The sequence below is a fragment of the Armigeres subalbatus genome, chromosome 3, assembly GCF_024139115.2.
Source record: "Armigeres subalbatus isolate Guangzhou_Male chromosome 3, GZ_Asu_2, whole genome shotgun sequence".
In the NCBI taxonomy this organism is placed as follows: domain Eukaryota; kingdom Metazoa; phylum Arthropoda; class Insecta; order Diptera; family Culicidae; genus Armigeres; species Armigeres subalbatus.
Window position 1 is genome coordinate 122,210,639 of NC_085141.1, and position 20,605 is coordinate 122,231,243.

Here is a 20,605-nt window from a genome sequence, read left to right on the forward strand (position 1 = left end):
ATACCGCCAAAAGTACAATCAAACAACCCCAGCAGCACAATCCAGGCCTATTTGGTTGCAATAACTCAAAAGTGACTAAATATGGTTGCATATGGGTCACAGAAACTTTTGTGCTACATGTGTGCTGCTCGGGAATCGATATAACACTAGCCAATAGCAGGACCAACGATCATGACGGCACGATGTGTGATTGAAAAACTATTATTCATCTCTCCCATGTACTTTTTTCTTTATCTTCTAATGTATAAGAAAGGCACCACCATCGAGAGGTGGATTAATCAGTTCTTTCTAATATTTATTTTTGTGTATTTTACACGTGTCCGGTGAATGGTGAATATACTCGTCACAATTACTTTGAAAAAGATGAAGTAAGTCGGTGCTTGAATGAAGCCTCAAGATGATCAGAAGTGTTAATTAAATCCATCCGCTCTCAATTAGCACTATCGTCCATACTATCTGATAATTGCCGCACAAGTTCGGCGATCTCCGGTGGCAGCTCGGGAAGCTTACTGTCCGTAGATCCACTGCGACTGGCCTTGATATAGGGTTCCAACAAGATTCCGGTACCTTCTTCCGCATTGGACGTCAAATCGGATGAAGACTCCCGTTCGTAATCGTGTGCACCAATTTCCGAGCAGCTAGGAAGACTTTTGTTCGATTCGGACGAGAGCAATTCGGCCGCTAGGCCTTGAGAGGTGTTTGTGCTGGCTCCTTCGGCTTGTCCACTACCTCCAGCGCCTTCGGCGCTATTGTCACTGAGCTCGGAATGGTTTCCAATCTTAAGTTGCTTGAGCTCTTCGCTCAGATCCAAATCGACGGTCGCCGAAGTGTACCCGTTCAAAAGAATCTGGGATGGCGAAAAGCTGGATGTCGCAGCCACTTCATTTGACCCAGTTAAAGCGAGTATCCGCTGCTCCAGTTCGGTTATTTTGGCAGCCAGTAGTCTGAAACAAAATAAAATAGAAAAACAAGGGAAAAATAAGTATGTAGGTGTTATTTGGAAGAACGATGGTCATCGCTAGGTGCGAATTGAAAACGTATACTCACTTGTTGGTTTTCTTCTGGTGCGACAAAGCTAAACTTTTGTCGTTCACGTTGTCCAGCAGAGCTAGGCAAAGCGACTTCAGCTCCGATATGGTGGCGGCTTTGAGGGGTAGCTCTTCCACGGTTCCGCGTTCCAGAAGATCTTTCACTGTTAAGAGTTGAAAAGGAAATGTTATTTCAATTGAATCAAATTTCAACCGAAGGACATTGCGTAATACAGTTCAAAGATGTGATAAGTGGACGAGAATGAGGCGTGATTTTTTGAATTCCTATTTAAAACATGTTATGGTTTGGTTATCAATAGTATTTGTTACGTGTGTGTTACCTAAATCGGTATTTACGGTATTTAATACAATTCCTGAATATGAAACAAATAACATTTTGAGTAGTGAAAGTATGAATATATGAACTAACTAGATAAAGGATAAAATCTACAAAGCTTGTTGATATTTTTATAATCGTTGTGTAAAACCCTTACAATATAGCATGCTTCTTAGGGACCATACACATATTACGTAAGCCCCTGAAGTGTTGGGTGTGGCTTCGTCGTTTTATTACGCACTATATAAATAAAAACCCAAAAAAATGCTTACGTAATATGACTACGACCCGTTAAACGAATCGTAAGAAGCTGAGTATTTATTTCTGTATTGGAAATCACCAGCCTTTTTAGTATGTAAGAACTGTTGTTTTGGTGTAGTTTAACATAGGGGAAGAGGCCCCAAAACGCCCCTCGGGGCAAAACGCCTTTTAGGTATTCCCTTATATTTACCGTATTTGGCATGGCCGTAATAAAACTAGACCAAAAATTATGTAGGTTAGGCAAAAAAAAGTGTCAAAATAAAAGATAGGAAGGTTGGAAAAACCGAAATTTTCCACATTTTGTTGAAACATCTAACATTTCGGCGAGGCAAAACGCCCTAGGGGGACTAACCTACAATGTACTACGCGTCTCCACGCACTATCCATACCAGAATGCTGATTCGCCAACGAGTGCCAGCTAGAAGGCGTTTTGCCTCATGAGTTTTCGGGCAACGAAATATCACACTTTTTTGAAATATGATATTATGAGATTTTCTACAATTTTTCATTGGCATCAGCTAGCTATATTGTTTAACTGTTGAATAAGGTAGAAATACCCATGAAAATCCTTACAGCTAAGAAATTAAAGCAGTCTTTGCTTAGCTAGGGCATATTGCCCCTCCTTCTCTATTATTATTTGAGCAAACAATCCAAGAGACATGTTTTAATGTCGTTTTTAAAAATCAAATCGCAGTACACGCTACACATTCACAATACCATATTGAAATATACAAAGGCATACTTTTCTCAAAACCAGAAGACCATTAAGGAACATGATCGCCATAGATTTTATTTCAGAAAGAAACTTTTAACACAACTTAACAACATTCGCGATGCATAAGTAGAATCATATCGCAAGTCTGATTTTTCGTTGATTATTGTAGATCCAGTTGAAAACCGAACTGAGCTCCCGCGACAATCGCATTTTCTCCCATTTCCAAGTGTCGCAACTGCATCGCGGGTGGTGCGCAGGATGGCGCACGGCTATGGCATAGATGCACACTACTCGCGATGCAGTTGCGACATCCAAAAATGAGAGAAAATGCGATTGTCGCGAGAGCTCAGTTCGGGTTTCAACTGGATCTACAATACAAATAAAGGGAACATGGTATCATCATCATCAGAGTTTGTGTGGCTCCAAATCAATGAGCTAGACTTTACTAAGGTGGCGCAGATCAGCGCTGCCTGCCACTAGTTGTCTCTTTCAATCTCCCGCTGATCTTATGCAACCCAAATAGTGACGTCACTGGGGCCCTCCCGTTGGGGCCCTCCTTAGCCGTGCGGTAAGACGCGCGGTTACAAAGCAACCCTTGGCTCCAAGAGTCTTCTTAAGTGGGGGAGGTGTTTCAGAAAAGTCAGCGTTAGTCTACGAAGGAAGGCCGGGTATACTAAAAGTAATTTTGCTTATTTCTTTGTATAGCAGCTTTGTGCAAGTTCACTTGTTTCTTTTTTAGAGAATTTTTCCGTATTGTATTTGCAAGGCTTTACCGAAAGAATCCCTTGAATTTCTCCAGAAAGATGTAGTGAATTTCATTACTTTACTTCATAGATTTCACCTGGAAATTATTCTGTGTTGAGCAGGAAAATTCTTCGAAGTATTCCTTAAAAACTTTCAAAAATTCTTCTAATATGCCGCTTAGATTTTTTATAGTTTACATATGATTGATATACTGCCCATGATCGCATATTCGTAACATTTGCATTTCAGTCGATTTTGAGATAAACCCATGAATCATCTCCAAATTAATAATTCTTCCAGTTGACAAGGTGAAATAAGAAAGTTTGTTCCAAAAAACTCGAAAAAATCCCAAGTTGTTTTGTAATATTAAGCAAAGTGAACCGAATTAAGCAAACCGTAACACTGAAAAACTTTATTGTCGGTACGCCATGCGCTATGTACGAAAATGTTCGCAATTAGTTTGCATTCTAATACCAAGTAATGGAAATGTTTCTACCAAAGATTTCAACTGGATAAAGTGCTTGAGCAATTTTGAGGAATTTTTAGAAATTCATTGAGATTTGCATACTCATTACTTATGCGTATCACAAACTTCATCGTTCCATTTCTCCCATGCCTACTTTTGTCGAATGTTACAAATATGCAATAGGCAGTATAAGAGACAAAAGCTTAAACGACAATATACGTATTTCGCTCGCACTACAAAATCATGAGGAGATCATGTTATGCTATTTATAAAAAGTGACCACTATCATGTGCCATTGGTTTGTTCTTATCCATAGCATATCTTGATATTTAAGTGAAATTTCGGTGCAAACTTTTGATATTGTTGTCTGTTCTTTTATCTCTTGCTAGTCTGTCAATGGCTTCTGCCCGGTGGTTATGTGCATTTATAATATGTTTTGTATACTAATTTGACGATTAATGAAAACATAATCGTAAAATCTGCACAGCTATTTATAGGTGGCATGTGATATTGCCGGCGTAGCACCAAGTTAGAATTCGGAAGTAGAGACTTCCGAACCGAACTTTCTTCCGAAGTTTTATTTGTCAAACTAATTGATGCGTTGTTTAGCGCATCTTTAGGCGAATCCAGCGCACTACTTCCGTAGTTGGGAAAGTTGCCTGTATCTGGAGAAAAATCCAACTTCGGTATAAAAAGCGGTATAAATTTATTCCGGATAGACAATATGAGGCAGGCAACTGAAATGCTGCGATGGGGGCGCGTTACATTTTACTCTACGATACCGAAACGATGTACCGCCACATGTTGTCCAACACGTGCACTTTCAGGCGAGAACGGTTTGCCATGCATCATACTCGCATTATTTTGTATGTGTAGGTCATTTCCTCTAACCGCAATCGGCGATGTATAGACACAGACAAACAGACATAACACATTGAATATTCACTCATCAAATTCATCGTCGTACAAACACTAACGACATCTGTTGTTTTCACTCAGTTAGGCAAATCACGAACCAGATGGCGGTAGTGAGCAAACGTCAAACTCGAGCAAATCCGATACGCGCGCCACTTGTGACCGATTGGCTAACTAATAATTATTTTAATTAACCAGTAAATCAGTGAACGATGAGAATGTCATGAGTTTTATGTCTGTTTGTCTGTGGTATAGGGTTAAGGCAGGTATTTTCGTCTTTTCGTCATAGTCTCGAAAACCAATAAAAGAGACACTTTTGTGACAAACTCATTCGTATCAAATCTTAAGCTCAGGAGATACGTTCTGCTATAGTGGAGCTCAAGCAAATGTATGTTGCTTTCGATGGTTTTAGCCCCTATGACGATGGACGGAAATACCTACCGTGTCCCTATGTAGTCAAATCGTTCTTCGTTGGCAGTGCACGGTTTGGTGCACGGGGGTTTGGTTTGGTTTGGTGTAGAAAAGCACATCGGTTTGGTGCAGAGGACCGACATCCAATTTTTTTACTATGGATTTTGACAGGTTTGCCTGTTCGTTCTTTTGTGGGGGATGAATTTATCCCCCAGTGTCAAATTACACCAATACTGTTTAATTCCGCAATAGCGCGAATTTTGAATGTTTATGTTTTTACAGGAGAATATGATGTAAAACGCCCAAACCACTCAATAACATTGGCGTAAATAAGGGGGCCGGGGGGGCTGGCCCCCCAGACCTACTTTTGGCCCCCCCCCAGAAAATTTTGAAAAGTAATTCAGTTTTTATTTCATTTACATATTTCCTACATTTTTCTTAATTTTGATTATGAATTCTATAAACATATTTTTTGTTGCGTTATCACATCTATGACCATTTGTTCCATGCAAAGCATCGAAATAATTTAAGTTGGACCCCGGGAACATTTTCTCGATTTTTAAGCTAAAATCAATGCCGCTTCTAATTCAGTTGCTAGCTTAAAACAATAAATTTGTTCTGCATTTGTTTGACTAGTATCCTGGTCGCAGAAACATAAAAACATAATTGTATTAAGATATAAATATTTCTGTTCTATTAAACTACCATCCGCTTCAAAAAGACTGAAGCAACTACATCAAAATGAGCACATGTACACAAATCCGGTCAATGAAATTTCGAACGACCATTCTTTCGAAAATCTTCGAGTTAATCGCAAGGTATGCCGCAAAACAGTTGATCAAATTCCTATGGAGCTTTTTGCTCTCGCTATATAATTCTGGCACAGAAAGATATAAAATTATAAAACTTAAGAATCTTTTGTTACAATGACAGAACAATCAACAACCCATTCTATTGCAAGTATTCGTACAAAACTTAGTCAACCTTCGAACTCACAACAGAGATTGCATTAAAGAAATATTTTGTAATCCTCAAAAGATCTTGTTCCATTTAATTTTTGGCGATTTCATAAGGATCATCGGAAAACTATTTTGTGCCTGCTTTAGTTAGAATTTGTTTTTAGGATAAAAAAATTGATTTAGAAACCAGTTCGTATCAGAAAACATTTCTTTTGCAGCACAATTCATATCGATTTGGTTGCTTCTCAAGTCTCTTTGATTTTTGCAGAGAAATCTCTCACCTATTCAGAAAACCATAATAAAGCCTCTTCCTAACGTCAGTAACTACAAAAACCCTATGTTATTCTGGAATTTGATTTATGACTCATAATTTTATGACTCAAGGAATTTATGACTCATAAAAAACACTTTAGGATTCCAAATTTGTGTTCATCGGAACTTAATTATTTCAGCACATAGCATACATTTTGGAATTGCATGAATACTTATATTGATTATGACAAAATTTCGTGGAATTTATTCCACATCTAAAGAGTTTCAAAAATTTCAAGTTTAAAAAAAACGAGATCTTTATGCATTAAGTAATCATGGAAATGCTTGAAAACTTTCAGAAATATACTCATATCGAATTTTAACTTAATTTTCGGATTGGCTTTCAGTCACGGGTAATAGCGTTGACAATTTTACTTCATCGCCGACGTTTCGATCCGGGATGGGATCTTCTTCAGGGCCTGGGGTTTATTATGACAAAATTTAAATTAACAAACTCAATCTACAATCTTTCTCACAAACTTACTCGATGGCAGTCAATTTGTTAATTACCGCTACTTTCTTACGGAGATTTGTCCTGTTCGGTCTCATGAATAATGTTTCTGGCCTCACTGTAGGAATAATAACTATTGCAATAAAATGTTGAGTCTGACTAAAAATGCCTTACTTGACAAAAATATAGATCACTTTTCGAATTTGTTCACTATCTTTTGTCACACACTATAGTGGGTGTTTTGCAGCCGGAGGATGGGCGATTACTGTGGGTTATGTGTATTGGGTGGTGGATGGGTGGCTGGATATGATTGTGTTGATTGAGTGGGGTAATCATTGTCGGCAGGTTGTGTACTACAAAAACGGGTTGACGACGAAATCCTCTCTTCTCTCATGTGTTGGATTGTAGCGAGAAGATTGGCGTACGCACAGCTGAGATTATCGGTGTCTGTCCGACGATTGACGGTGTTGGGTGTAGTAGCGATGTGGCACATCTCCAACACTTGCAAAGCTTGCTGTTTATAGGTGATGTCCATGATGGACGGGTTGTTGATATTGAAGCGGTGTTGGTGGGTGATACAGTGATCTATTAGAGCGGTTTTCTCCTTGAGTTCTTGTATTTGGGGATCGGTGTATGCGTTTCCAGTTTGAAGCATCTTCTCTAGCATGTTAACATGGGATTGGTGTCCATACATACGAGTGCGGAGCTTATTTGTAGTCATTCCTATATATTTGTAGTGGCAGTCTTGACAGTCAATCCTGTATACGACGTTGCTCTTGTTCAGGTCTGATACAGGGTCTTTTGCCGTTTTATAGAGTTGTCCTACTGTGTTCTTGTTACTGTAAGAGATGCCCATAGCGGTGTTGTTATTTCGTAATATCTTCTTGATCGCGGGTGTCAGCTCATTGATGTAGGGGATGGACCTGTATGTATCGGGTTTTTGGATCGGGTTTTGATGGGGTGATTGGTGTAGCATTCTATTGATCAGAGTGCTGGGGTAATCATTCTTGCGAAGGTAATTATGGATGAGTTCATCTTGCTGTTCTTTGGTCTTAACTGTGCTCAAAGAGCGAACTCGGTCAATGAAATTATTAAGTACTGATAGTTGCTGTTCAATAGAGTGGAAGGAAAAATAATTTTTCTGCTTCCGTGGGAAATTCTACCACCAAATATCGGGTACGGCAATGGGCAGCCCACTTTCTCCTATTCTAGCAGATATTGTCATGGAGAACTTGATTACCAAGGCAATTATGCAAGCAGGTATTCCTCCCCAATTCATAAAGAAATAGGGTCAAAGACCCAATAGTGGAGGAACTAAGCCAGTCTCAACACTATTCACTTAATTTCACACAATATATGAATTATCAAGCTTACCTCAAGGATGCATCCGGTAGCTCTTGGCGTCTATTTTACATCCATAGTGTTTCCATTACAGTAAAATTCGTCGCTGTGCTCTAAAAGTATACCTCCAATTACTGGTACACTGTGCCAATAGTTGCGATATTTATTAATTTTTGTTCCCATAGTTGCGAATCCCATTGTTTTCATATGGGACTCGCAACTATAGGAACGCTACCGCAACTATTGGTACAAAGGTAATCAAATACTAATGAAAATTAATGATACTTTACCAGTTTCGAGTAATTCCGAAGATGTTTTCTGAAGATTTGTGTTATGACACGTAATGTTATTGAACAACAATGTGGGTTGCTGCGATTAATTCGTATTTTCTGCGTAGAATACAATACCGCAACTATAGGTACACCAACAACTATCGGATCATTTGCCCTATGTGGATGATCTTTTTCTTGTTCTGCACAAAGATCAAATTAATCAAGTTCTGTCAGTTTTCAACGCACAAAACGACACCATAAAGTTTACTTGCGAAGTCGAAGAGGAGAGGAAGCTACCCTTCTTAGACTTGTTAGTCATCAGACAAGAAGGCGGAAGTGTAAAAACAGATTGGTATGCCAAACCAATATCATCGGGGAGGATCCTAAATTATTTTTCCTTCCACTCTTTTGAACAGAAACTATCAGTACTTAACAATTTCATTGACCGAGTTCGCTCTTTGAGCACAGTTAAGTCCAAAGAACAGCAAGATGAACTCATCCATAATTACCTTCGCAAGAATGATTACCCCAGCGCTCTGATCAATAGAATGCTACACCAATCACCCCATCAAAACCCGATCCAAAAACCCGATACATACAGGTCCATCCCCTACATCAATGAGCTGACACCCGCGATCAAGAAGATATTACGAAATAACAACACCGCTATGGGCATCTCTTACAGTAACAAGAACACAGTAGGACAACTCTATAAAACGGCAAAAGACCCTGTATCAGACCTGAACAAGAGCAACGTCGTATACAGGATTGACTGTCAAGACTGCCACTACAAATATATAGGAATGACTACAAATAAGCTCCGCACTCGTATGTATGGACACCAATCCCATGTTAACATGCTAGAGAAGATGCTTCAAACTGGAAACGCATACACCGATCCCCAAATACAAGAACTCAAGGAGAAAACCGCTCTAATAGACCACTGTATCACCCACCAACACAGCTTCAATATCAACAACCCGTCCATTGTAAATATCACCTATAAACAGCAAGCTTTGCAAGTGTTGGAGAAGTGCCACTTCGCTGCTACACCCAATACCGTCAACCGTCGGACAGACACCAATAATCTCAGCTGTGAGTACGCCAATCTTCTTGCCACAATCCAACACATGAGAGATGAGAGGATTTCGTCGTCAAACCGTTTCTGTAGTAGACAACCTATCGACAATGATTACACCACTTAATCAACACAAACATATCCAGCCACCCATCCTCCAACCAATACACATAACCCACAGTAAATGCCCATCCTCCGGCTGTAAAACACCCCATATTGTGTGTGAAAAAAGTGAACAAATTTAAAGAGATCCATTTTTTGTCAAGTGAGGCATTTTTAGCCAGACTAAACATTTTATTGCAATAGTTATTATTCCTACAGTGAGGCCAGAAACATTATTCATGAGACCGAACAGGACAAATCTCCGTAAGAAAGTAGCGGTAATTAACAAATTGACTGCCATCGAGTAAGTTTGTGAGAAAGATTGTAGATTGAGTTTGTTAATTTAAATTTTGTCATAATAAACCCCAGGCCCTGAAGAAGATCCCATCCCGGATCGAAACGTCGGCGATGAAGTAAAATTGTCAACGCTATTACCCGTGACTGAAAGCCAATCCGAAAATTAAGTTACAAATTTCACAGTCGTAATCCACTAGCTATCGAATTTTATTTATAGATAATTCGAAGAAGATTCTTGAATCTTAGATTACACACTTATCCACATTTAGTAACATGGAGAAGACAAGTTGACACAGACACTGCGTTTTGAAGCAATCACAGCATCATTGGAAATCAATTGTATTATTCGCGATTTTTTTTATGTTAGTTCTAGGACGAATGAGCGATAAACTTAGTCAAACAATTTCTATTGCAATCCCACCAGCTGGTGCCATGGCCCCCCCTAGACCGAGATTCTAGTTACGCCTATGCTCAATAATGCAACATGATACAATCATGTGAAAATAGAAAAAAAAAATTAGCGATCTATAAATTAAAACTATTTTACACTCGATTCCATGCTTCAAACTTAAGAATGTTCAACTTATTTGCTCAATAATTCAGAATGCTACTTGCACAAGGTACTATCTATGCCTTTGTTCGTTTTATATCATTTTCACCGTCAGAACTGTTTATATTGCATTCGCAGTGCACTCGTATTGGTGACTCAGGAAAGATGTGACAAAGATGGCGTAGGGGGCCGTACACATATTACGTAAGCACTTATGGAGGGAGGAGGGGTCGGTCAATATCTTACGCTCCATATAAATAAAAAATCATTTGTAAGAAAAAAATCTTACATAGGGGGAGGGGGTTTCGGAAAACCCAGAAAAATTGCTTACGTAATAAGTGTACGACCCCTAGCTTGTCATCCACGTGGTTTGGTGCCTACAGAGTTGGTACCTTTTCCAAACAGCGCATGCGCGATCGGAGCAAAACAGAAAGAGAAAAGAGACTGGAACAAAGCGTTCCATGAAAAAATATTTTAGTTACTAGATAAAGATTGTCGCTGTCGTCGCTGTCCGGAACATCTTTTGCTGGCGAGGATAGGGGAGCTAAATGTCAAATAAGGAAAATCCATACGATTTGACAGGTATGTACCACACATGTTTCGGACAGCAGAACAAAGGGAACCGAAGCGACAATCTTTATCTAGTAACTAAAATATCTTTTGTTCCATGGCAAAGGTCCAGCTTTGAATAAGCACATCGGAGCAGCGATGTCAGATCTACGGAAATAAAAAATACGGAAGTTTGAAAATTTCTGCCGAAATCTGCGAATTTTTTTACTAGCACACTTTAAGTTTCAATTGGTGTGGTTTCAATTGACGTGGTTTAAAATTAAGTTCAAATTGAATAAAAAATATGTAAGTTCCTGATATATGGGTTTCTATTTAGAGAGGAAGACCGTTAAATATTTATTGAATGTTATGTTCTATTGGTCTCCGAAAGGTTAAGGGGAGATAACATTAATTATTTTTTAAATGAAAGATGATTGATTTATGGGGTGTTTAGACTACTTCTGCATAAGGTTAACCACACTTAACAAAGATATGGAAAAACTAATATATATCATCTTCCAAACTCAGTACATTTTCATAATAGAATAAAAGCAAAAGTATAGAATTGATAGTTCCACTGAGATACGGCAGAAATAAAAAAAAAATGTAGAAGTGGATTTTAAAAAGCAAGCCGTGGGCAATTTTCATTACGATTTGAATCGAAAGAACTTCTGTCAAGCTTCCATTTGAAGCTCCCTTTCCTTTCCATTATGAAAGAAATCTTGAATTTTTTTATGGTCCATCGTTGACCGAGATTGCCACTGCCTAAAGTTCAGTAAAGAATCACATTGAAAATAATTCTTGTGTATGATCCATGAAGCTTTTTACAAATAACCAATTCATTCAGTGAATTCGAACATTCTATTTAAATTCTCAAATAATACTCTTGCTCATGTGTTCCAATTCTGATGCTTAGTTTGAACAGCCGTGTGTGCAATCTCTGGAATTTAAGTTTCCCCTCAACCAGTTGAAAGTCAGTGAAGAAAGGTCCCACTGATTGAAAACGAAGAAGGCAAGCCGGCTACCCAATATTTGGTCCTTCGAAACATACAGTTTTCCAATAATCTGGCTTGAAGGACCATTATATTGAATTACCGTACACTCTTAACATAGAGAGAGATACTGAAAATGCGCTGCCATAAACGTAATTAATTTCAAGGCTCAAGCAAGCCCAGTCTTCTGGATTCTTGGCTGCACAATTCATAACACAGCTAAAACATTTAATAAACATTTTATTACATATACATCATTGCTTAAAGAAATTATACTGACGGAGTTCAACTGGGACACAATAGTGCACGCGTCCCACCAAACTATATATTTTCCCTCGAATTGGTTTGTTTTCGCCAAATATATGCTTAAAAATGATTTTGCCAATTTTTCTAAATCCTGGCGGAATTCCCGGAAAAAATCCTTGAGAAATCTAGGCATTTTTTTAAAAGAAATTCCATTTAATATTTAAATGTAAATTCCTTCGAAAAATCCTTGAAGTTCCTTAAGAAATTCTTTTAGAAACTCCTTCAGACATTCCTTTAGCAATTCTCTCAGAAATTCGTTTAGGAATACTTTTCGAAAATCCACTCAAGCTTTCCTTCGAACAATCTTTCAATTATTCATTTGTAAATTCCTCCAAAAATACTTTTGGGGGCTCCTCGATAATTTTCAAAAAATCCGCCAGTAATTCCATTGCACATTCTTCCAGGAATACATTCGGAAAAGTCCTTGTAAGTTTTTCCAGAAGTTTCTTCGAAAGTTTCTACGGGAAATCCTCTGAAAATTCTTCTTGAATCTTTTGATTGTCGAATATTCTTTTACAAAACTTAGGAAATTCCTTTTGTAATACGTTTGAATACTCCTAGAGCTTCGTCCTGGAATTCCAAATGAACTACTGGATAAATTTCTGAATAAATGGATTATTTCGTGTGGCGATTTCCATAAAAAATAGAAAAATATTCCCTTAATAATCCTTAGAAGAATTTCTGATCAAATTTCCGGGAGAATTATTTACTGACGAGCTAGGTGGTCTTTTGACTACCGCTCCTGCCATACAAGCAGGAGGTCGTGGGTTCAATTTCAGGCTCGTCCCTTTCCTACTTTGTATTTCTATCTTAGTTCTTTCTGTGTTTTACGTTCTACCAAAACGATTCCTACTGTTATAACCTCCCGTGGCACCTATGAGAACAGAACTTACTAAGGTTGTCCTATAGAAATTTTTGAAGGAATTTGTGGAAAGTTAATGAAACTCAAAAGCAACTCCTTTAGGAGGTTCCGAAGAATTTTCTGAAGTCATTTGCGAAGGATTTTCCAAAGGAAGCTCTGTTGGAATTTTAAAATGAGTTCCTGGAATAGTTTTTGATGGAATATCTAGAGGATTTCTGAAGGAATTAAAAAAATGAAGGTATGCCTGAAGAATGTTTTGGATGATTTACCGAATTAATTCCTGGAAGTTTTTCCCATATAATTGCTTAAAGTATTTACAGAAAAATGTCTAGAAGACTTTCCAAAGAATTTTTGGATAAATTTATGAAATAACACCAGGATGATTATTTCAAGATTTTTTTTCGAGGAATTTCTGGATGATCTCCTGGATCAAATAGAAGTTTGATAATGGATGGATTGCAATTTCGATATTTTAAGTGTTTTCTTTTTGGTGCAATCTTAATTTCAGTGTAAAAATAGGGTTTTGTTTTACTTCTGTACTGGATTTGTTCTGACCTTATAGCTCATACTGCGACGCCATTTTTGAAAAATCTTTTTTAAAGTGATTTTTCTTGTTGGAATCAGAATTCATCACTGACTGACGCTGACGCCAAATTATGAATGAGCTAATTACGTCAAAAATTGATGGTGAACCAAAATTTGAAATGCTTTGAAAAATAGAAAGTCCATAATATTAAACTGATTCTAGGTTGAAATTTTCAACAAAGTTCAATAAATAAAATGTGAAAACGGTAGTATCAGCGTTGGGAACAGTTACTGTCGAAAATATGTATAGCAGTTGCCATTACGGCGAGTGTGGAAGTGTGTATATAGGGCACTATGCCTTGAATCTATTTCTTTTTGGTTTTTCATGAAAGTTAGGATATAACAAGACTAGTAACTATAAATTTTATCGGTTAGTGGGCTTGTTATCTAATTTCTATGCATTGAGAAAGTTAGAGATCATTCGTGTAATGTTCTGTATACTAGGGTTGTGGAGGAGGGCTGAAATAGAGCCAGCCAACATTTTTGAGCGAATCTACGGAATTGATGTTGAAGCAATCTGGCATCGTTGCATCGGAGCAAAAGCGTCTTTCATATTGATTGGGATTTTTGCTTAGGGGTCGTACACTAATTACGTAAGCATTTTTTCTGGATTTTTTGACACCCCCTCCCTGTAAGATTTTTCTCATACAAATTATTGTTTGTTTATATGGAGCGTAAGAAAATGACAGACCTCCCCTCCCACCCATAAGTGCTTACGTAATAAATGTACGGCCCCTTATGAAGAATTTTTCGTCAAATCTAATATCCAAAATATTTAGGAGCTATTCGTATACTATGTGGACAATTTAGGCAGTACAAGGGACGAGATGTGTGAAGAATGTCCCTCGTTCAGACAAATTATTAAAAAATGCATGAACACATGTGTTCGCTGATGGAGGGAAGTACACATAAAAAATGTTACTGTTCGATTTCTGTCCACGTGGTATGAGAACAGCCATTCCATCAAAGGAATTAACTAAAAATAGAATAATTAATTATTGAGGAACATTTAGATTATAAACTTCATTGTACAGTAAGGTGGCTCAAATTAGTATGGGAAAAACTTTTTTCAATTTTTTTTATGAGCCGCCTTTTTATTCGGCTCTATTTGATACCCTGATGCTCTGGACGAAATTTCAGCCAAATCAGTCAACGTTTGGGCGGTGCTAAACTCGTTGGAAGTTTATATGCAAAAATGTATGCAGAAACATCCAAAACAGTGAATTGCAGTTGGACCATTCTTATTACAAATGTGTATTAGCCGTCTAATCATTCTTAATATGTTTCAGTTTACTGGATAACATATAACAATTAAGACTCGTCTCATTCTACGAAATAACTTGAATAAAAATTAAAAGATACCGTTCCATTGAATAGATAGATAGATGTCTTATTTGTCATATTGAGAAGCATAACGATTCTCTCCCTAGTAACATGTTGATTTTATACTGGTTTCAAAGAAGTCATGAAGAACAAATAATGGTTTTCATGACCGTCATAAAACCAAAAATGTCACTTGGACATTGTGGTATTTTTAAAATTTAACGCACTTTTACTTTCAGTTTAGTTTGAGTTTAATTCGATATTTTTTATTACTTTATTTTTGTGAATTTTGATACAGTGATCAGTTCTTCACTTAATTCGATAAATGGGATGTAGCTTAGAAGCAGATAGACGAAATATATGGGAAACACGCATCTTCAGATGAATCGTTTATATTGGATATGTCGTTTCAGGTCCCTTTTATATGCATCACACATCTAACATATTGCATACGTTTGCAATAGATACAGCTTAATGGTTTTCTTCTTTAGAAAATTTGTAATTACAAACTAGATCTTTTCGTTACGTTTCTGCGTAACAACTTCTATACGCGTTTTTCTCGAAATATTCAACTTCAATCAAACGGTGCACAGGTTGAAGAATTGATCACGCGACGCCTCTGAATAGAAGAGATTAAGTTGAACTACACACCAGGTTCCAACTGAAATGTAGAGCTATTGAAGAAGAAGTATTTTATATTATATATCGAAATATTTTTTAATCTCACAAACATTTAAAAAATTAGGATCAATGAATCTAAAAATTTGAGAAGTCGGGTGAGCTTTTGTGATGATACAGTTATATAAACCTGATCAACTTACCTGGTGGTAATAATGCCTTTCTCATGCATAGCAGTATTTTGGCCATATATTTTAAGCCTAAAGACCGATCTTGGCAATTTTCAAAAGGAATCAATGGTATAGGATTTCCAGTTGAATGCATCTTATTGCGGCATCTCACTGAAAAATTGTTCTTGGTTACTACTTGGTTACTTGGTTGCATTCAACTGGGTATCTTTTACGTTACACTTTGATGTACGAAAAAGGCAAAAATAATAAAAGTAATAAGGCAAAAATAATAAAAGTTATTCGTCATGTAAACAATGGTAAGCAACCATGCTTCTCCATTGGCGTGTGATGAATATATTGTGGATGCAGTTTATAAGACAAATCAGTGAGATTCAGAATTGACCACAAAGTGGCCACTTCCCCCAGGAAACCAGGGGTCCCGGGCATTCCGGGTTGACATGTTGGAAGTCGTGTTTCCGGTTCGATGAGGGAGTGGCCATATTTCCGGGTCGGGAGGTTACTCCAGTATTCCCATCAATATCTCCGGAACCATGTCCATTTTCAAAACGATGACCAATGTCCATAAAACTATAGCAATTTTGTGATCGGGGGATCCTTGATCCTTGGCAATAAACTAGGTGCCGGCGAGTACATAGATATTTAAGTGACAGTGGTTCCGAAGAAATGTTCCAACAAATGAAATTTTCAACCGTGACAGTTTATGTTAGACCAAACAATGTAACCGATGGTTTCAATGAAATAGCATCCCGACTAGAAGGTCATATCAAAATTATATCAACCTATGTTATTATGTTATACTAAATTTTTATAACAAAATTTATTAGAAACGTGGTGCAGGATGTTGTTAAAATATCTAAATTTCTATCAAAATCACACTACTGGAAACAAAAAACTATCAAATTTTGTTACAATTTTATCATAAAAATAACATATTTTGTTAGAAATTTATAACAGAATCAGATACAAAAATATTGTTTCTGTGCAGTTGCACATTTTACAGTACGTGATAGGTCTCCAGATTGTGATCAACAATACAAAACTTTTGTTTTTGTCTGAACAAGAATATTTGAAACTAACAACATTACAAATAAGGCAACCTTTGCAAATTATATCAGCGTTGTGATATCTATATGGCTGGAAGACTTTGCTACATCTATTTTAATTGCCTACTGTTGGACAATTCGGTGTTAAGCATTTTTAAATCATATTATGATAAAATCCTGTTACAACATTTGAAAGATAATGGCCACTAAGAACAAAATTGTATCAAAATAAGTTATAAATATCACAATATGTTAATATTGTGTTTAGTTTCTGTTATGCTCTTCTAGTCGGGATTGGCTTCACCAAAAGATATTTTAGTTACCAGATAAAGATTGTCGCTGTCGTCGATGTCCGGAACATCTTTTGCTGGCGAGGATAGGGGAGCTAAATGTCAAAGAAGGAAAATCCATACGATTTGACAGGTATGTACCACACATGTTTCGGACAGCAGAACAAAGGGAACCGAAGCGACAATCTTTATCTAGTAACTAAAATATCTTTTGCTTCACCAAATGCACAATAATGGGCTAATTCCTTTATACGCACCTGGCTTCTGGTGAGCAAGTGCTGCCATCTAGTTTTGAGAACAGATAGTTCATTTTCGAAGCAATCTTTAAGGTCAACAGTACCAGAGAATTTTCTTAAGGTGATTCGCCATAGTTATGAGATTGGTCTAAAGAGGGCTTGTCAGATTAGAAAATCAGGGATCCGATGCCTTCAAGCGATATTGAAATAGCTGATTCGTTCTTTCTGACTCAATATCTCAAGCAAGTTGGAAGTGCGCGGCGCGTTAAAATTCGAGTGTTAGGGATTTTACTAGTCTAATATGTTGGAAACTTAAGTAAGTCTTTTTCTTATCTTTTAGTGGTAATAGTTGGTCCTTAAAAGTTAGAGGATAATAAATAATAAAAGTCAAGTGTTAGTAAAAGTTAATAGAAGGTAAAAAGAGATGTTAGTTGTGTTAATAAAACCTAAAAATTAATATGTTAAGGTGATTATACAATCAAGCCATGTGGTGAATTTTAAATTCACCACACGAGTTTCTACTCCTATTATCAAATATTCAAATCTAGCGTAATAATTGTCGTACAATACTGAAATTAAAGTCGATTGTTTAGCATGAGTAAGCAAACGATCTACGGATGTTTCATCCCCATGTGCGTTGTGGTTCTCATAATTTGTGCTCCTGAAAAATCACTAGAAAAAGCACGTGGTTTCCAAGATGGCCGATTTGTGGCTTTGTTGTTTAACCACCTTAAATGTAGGGTGCTGTGTGGCAGGTGAACGGAATAGATTCCACGTGGATCGTGGAACAAATTTGTGGAAAAAAGGTAATTTACGGTTACTACTGAATTGATAGCGGGACAATAGGGGAAAAATAATGATGCCAATTGATTAATGCCAGCCTAAATAGGCCTAGTGGGCCTTTTTTCCGTCCTTTAAGCTAAACCGGAGGCTCTTCGAACGTCAGGTTTTCCAACTTCCGATAGCCCAATTCGGGTGTATCGTAGATCCCTGAGCCAGAAACCAGCCCTGTGATATCTCCGTTGGAGTTATTCGCAGCAGAGGGATCCAATTCGCACGAAGTGTCGTATCCGGGACGTTGATACCAACCACGGAGGAATCTAACCTCAAAATTGGCAAAAATAGAAGACGAGAGAACACCAGTGTCTGATCGCCGCCATTGTGAACCCCATTGTCCAAGTACTGACATCGTTGGACCCATTATTCGATCGCCGACTTTGTGGACTACATCGTCTGAGCACCGGCATCGTCGAACCCATCACACGATCGCCATTGTTGAATGATCCATTGGCCAGTCGCTGACCGGACGTCTTCCGAACATTACAGGAACCGTAACAGATTCGCCAACCTGCAAACTGCTGACGAGCGAGTACAATTACCATCCCGTTCCATGCAGTGGTTCCCCTTCATCGTGAGTCAGCCCTCACCCCATCAACAACCGTAAGTCGCGCTGGTTTTATTTTTGATGAATAGCATGCTAAATAGGTCAGAAGAGGTCGTAGAGAAAGTAGGTTAGGAGTCGTTATCACGGAACTAGCAATCAAATAAGGCACTGAAAGGTGAATAAATTCGATATGTGTACAAAATTGTATTCTAGTTCACAACACTGTTTTCACTATTTGATTGAGTATCAAGTTTGCTAAAGTTTCCTTCAATCTGTTGCATATAATCCTCGTTTCGGTGTAAATTCCCGGAAAAAGGTAGAATTTCCCAACCCTAACTTGCTGAAATATTTCCGAGGTTCGAAAAGGTGAAGTTGGTAATGCTAATTGGTTTTACCCCTGGTGGATGAACCTCTTTCGTCATTCATTCATGATTATGCTGTTTGTTTTGCTGGAAAGTTTTTTTATAGTTGATTGAGTAAATCGCATGAAACGACCCTGGGAGTTTCTTAACTCACGTTTGGAGCTAAGGAACCGTACAAAGGAGTTATAACAATAGACAAAAAACGACAGTATTTCCCCTGAGGAAGACACTTTTCCCGTGTCGAGACGTTGGGCAAATAACATACTCGTTTTACTAAATGAAGACTGAGTAGCTGTCCTTTTTCATTTTTTATTGCTATTTTATTACATATTAAGTTTATATTTAAATGTTCAGCTGATTTGGCAAGTTATAAAAATGAAAAAGTTTTCAAGTTAAATGTCTGTCTAATAATCGAATACTTCAACCTATTTCCACCTACAAGAAGAGCGCACTTGTTTATTTTGAAATTAGTAACATTGCATTCATCCTGAGGATGAATTAAGTCATTTTTTCTGCACATTTGGTTTGCAAATTTCATCGAAGCAAATAAGTGAGATCTAATTAACACTTCGCGCATAATTGAAATCGTTGTTTTGCAATTGTTTGTGATAGTGATTAGAATCGTTCAGACAATATGCATTGCTTGTACAAAGCAGCAGCTCATCGATCAGTCACGTTTTGTTGAATGATTCTTCACAGCGGACATTAGTCGAATGTTCATCACATTATGGTTCTTCGAAAATGTGTTTAGTTTTCAATTTATATTCTAACAAAGATTGATCCTAATCAGAATATGATCAGACCTGACAAGAAATACATTTGCAATAATTTATCAGTCTATTTAAACACACTTTACTGCCACAACCATTTTAATGATTTTTTACAGCACTTCCGTCTCAAAATTTTGATGTGATAAACATATGAAAATATTTCATTAACATAATATCATTTAAACCAACTTAACCCGAAAAAATCATTTGCTTGCAATCTAGATCTCCAATGTTGAGCATTTTGTATAAAATGCGACTGTTCTGCCTATGGTTACAGATCAATTGCAGCATTACTCGGTACAATACGTAATACAATTCTCATTGCTAATCTTAGAAAGGAATTGAATATAAAAACAACTTTTTATGTTGTTAGTTTTATATTCTCATGGAAAAGGTAAATCGTGAGAATATAAAAATAACATCATAAAAAGTTTAGCCTCAAACCGAGGTAATTTTGAGGACATCACTCGTCTCCATGGTAAAGTTGATTCTTCCATGACGACGAAAAACGTATTTGTAATACATAGATGTGTGTTCTTCCTTCAGTTTCTTTCAAAACAAGTACATAAACAAAAAAAAATCATTTGAATGTTTTCTTAGGTCTGTCCTCTTCTGGAGTACGGATTCTAAGATACAAATGCAAATTTATCGAAAATCACAATATTTCAAGATCAGATATATGCCCTAGAACCATATCCATTTAATCAGCTTAAATACAATCACTGCTTTCTTAATGTCCTTAGATTTAGAAATCACCCATGGATGGTATAATATGCCTTCCCCCTACCCCCACCCTAAGGCAATACCTATGGAAACTTTTTACTTTTCAACGCAATTGTGTACATGTGTTTTCCA

General features: G+C 37.3%; 1 protein-coding gene and 1 long non-coding RNA gene across 2 annotated transcripts in view; one reads left to right on the forward strand and one right to left on the reverse strand.

Moving 5' to 3' along the window:
* Positions 1 to 278: 278 nt before the first annotated feature.
* The window catches only part of LOC134228000 (coiled-coil domain-containing protein 149), a 28,160-nt gene continuing 7,833 nt past the window's right edge, over positions 279 to 20,605 (reverse strand). The window contains exons 4-5 of the mRNA XM_062709755.1: positions 1,048 to 1,192; positions 279 to 944 (exon numbers count right to left, since the gene is read on the reverse strand). Coding sequence (XP_062565739.1) covers positions 431 to 944; positions 1,048 to 1,192 — 659 coding nt within the window. The 3' untranslated portion in view covers positions 279 to 430. The remainder of the gene's footprint in view (positions 945 to 1,047; positions 1,193 to 20,605) is intronic.
* On the forward strand, positions 17,590 to 18,196 carry LOC134220184 (uncharacterized). The gene is made up of 3 exons (XR_009981798.1): positions 17,590 to 17,648; positions 17,975 to 18,040; positions 18,124 to 18,196. It is a non-coding gene; the product is annotated as an uncharacterized LOC134220184 (long non-coding RNA).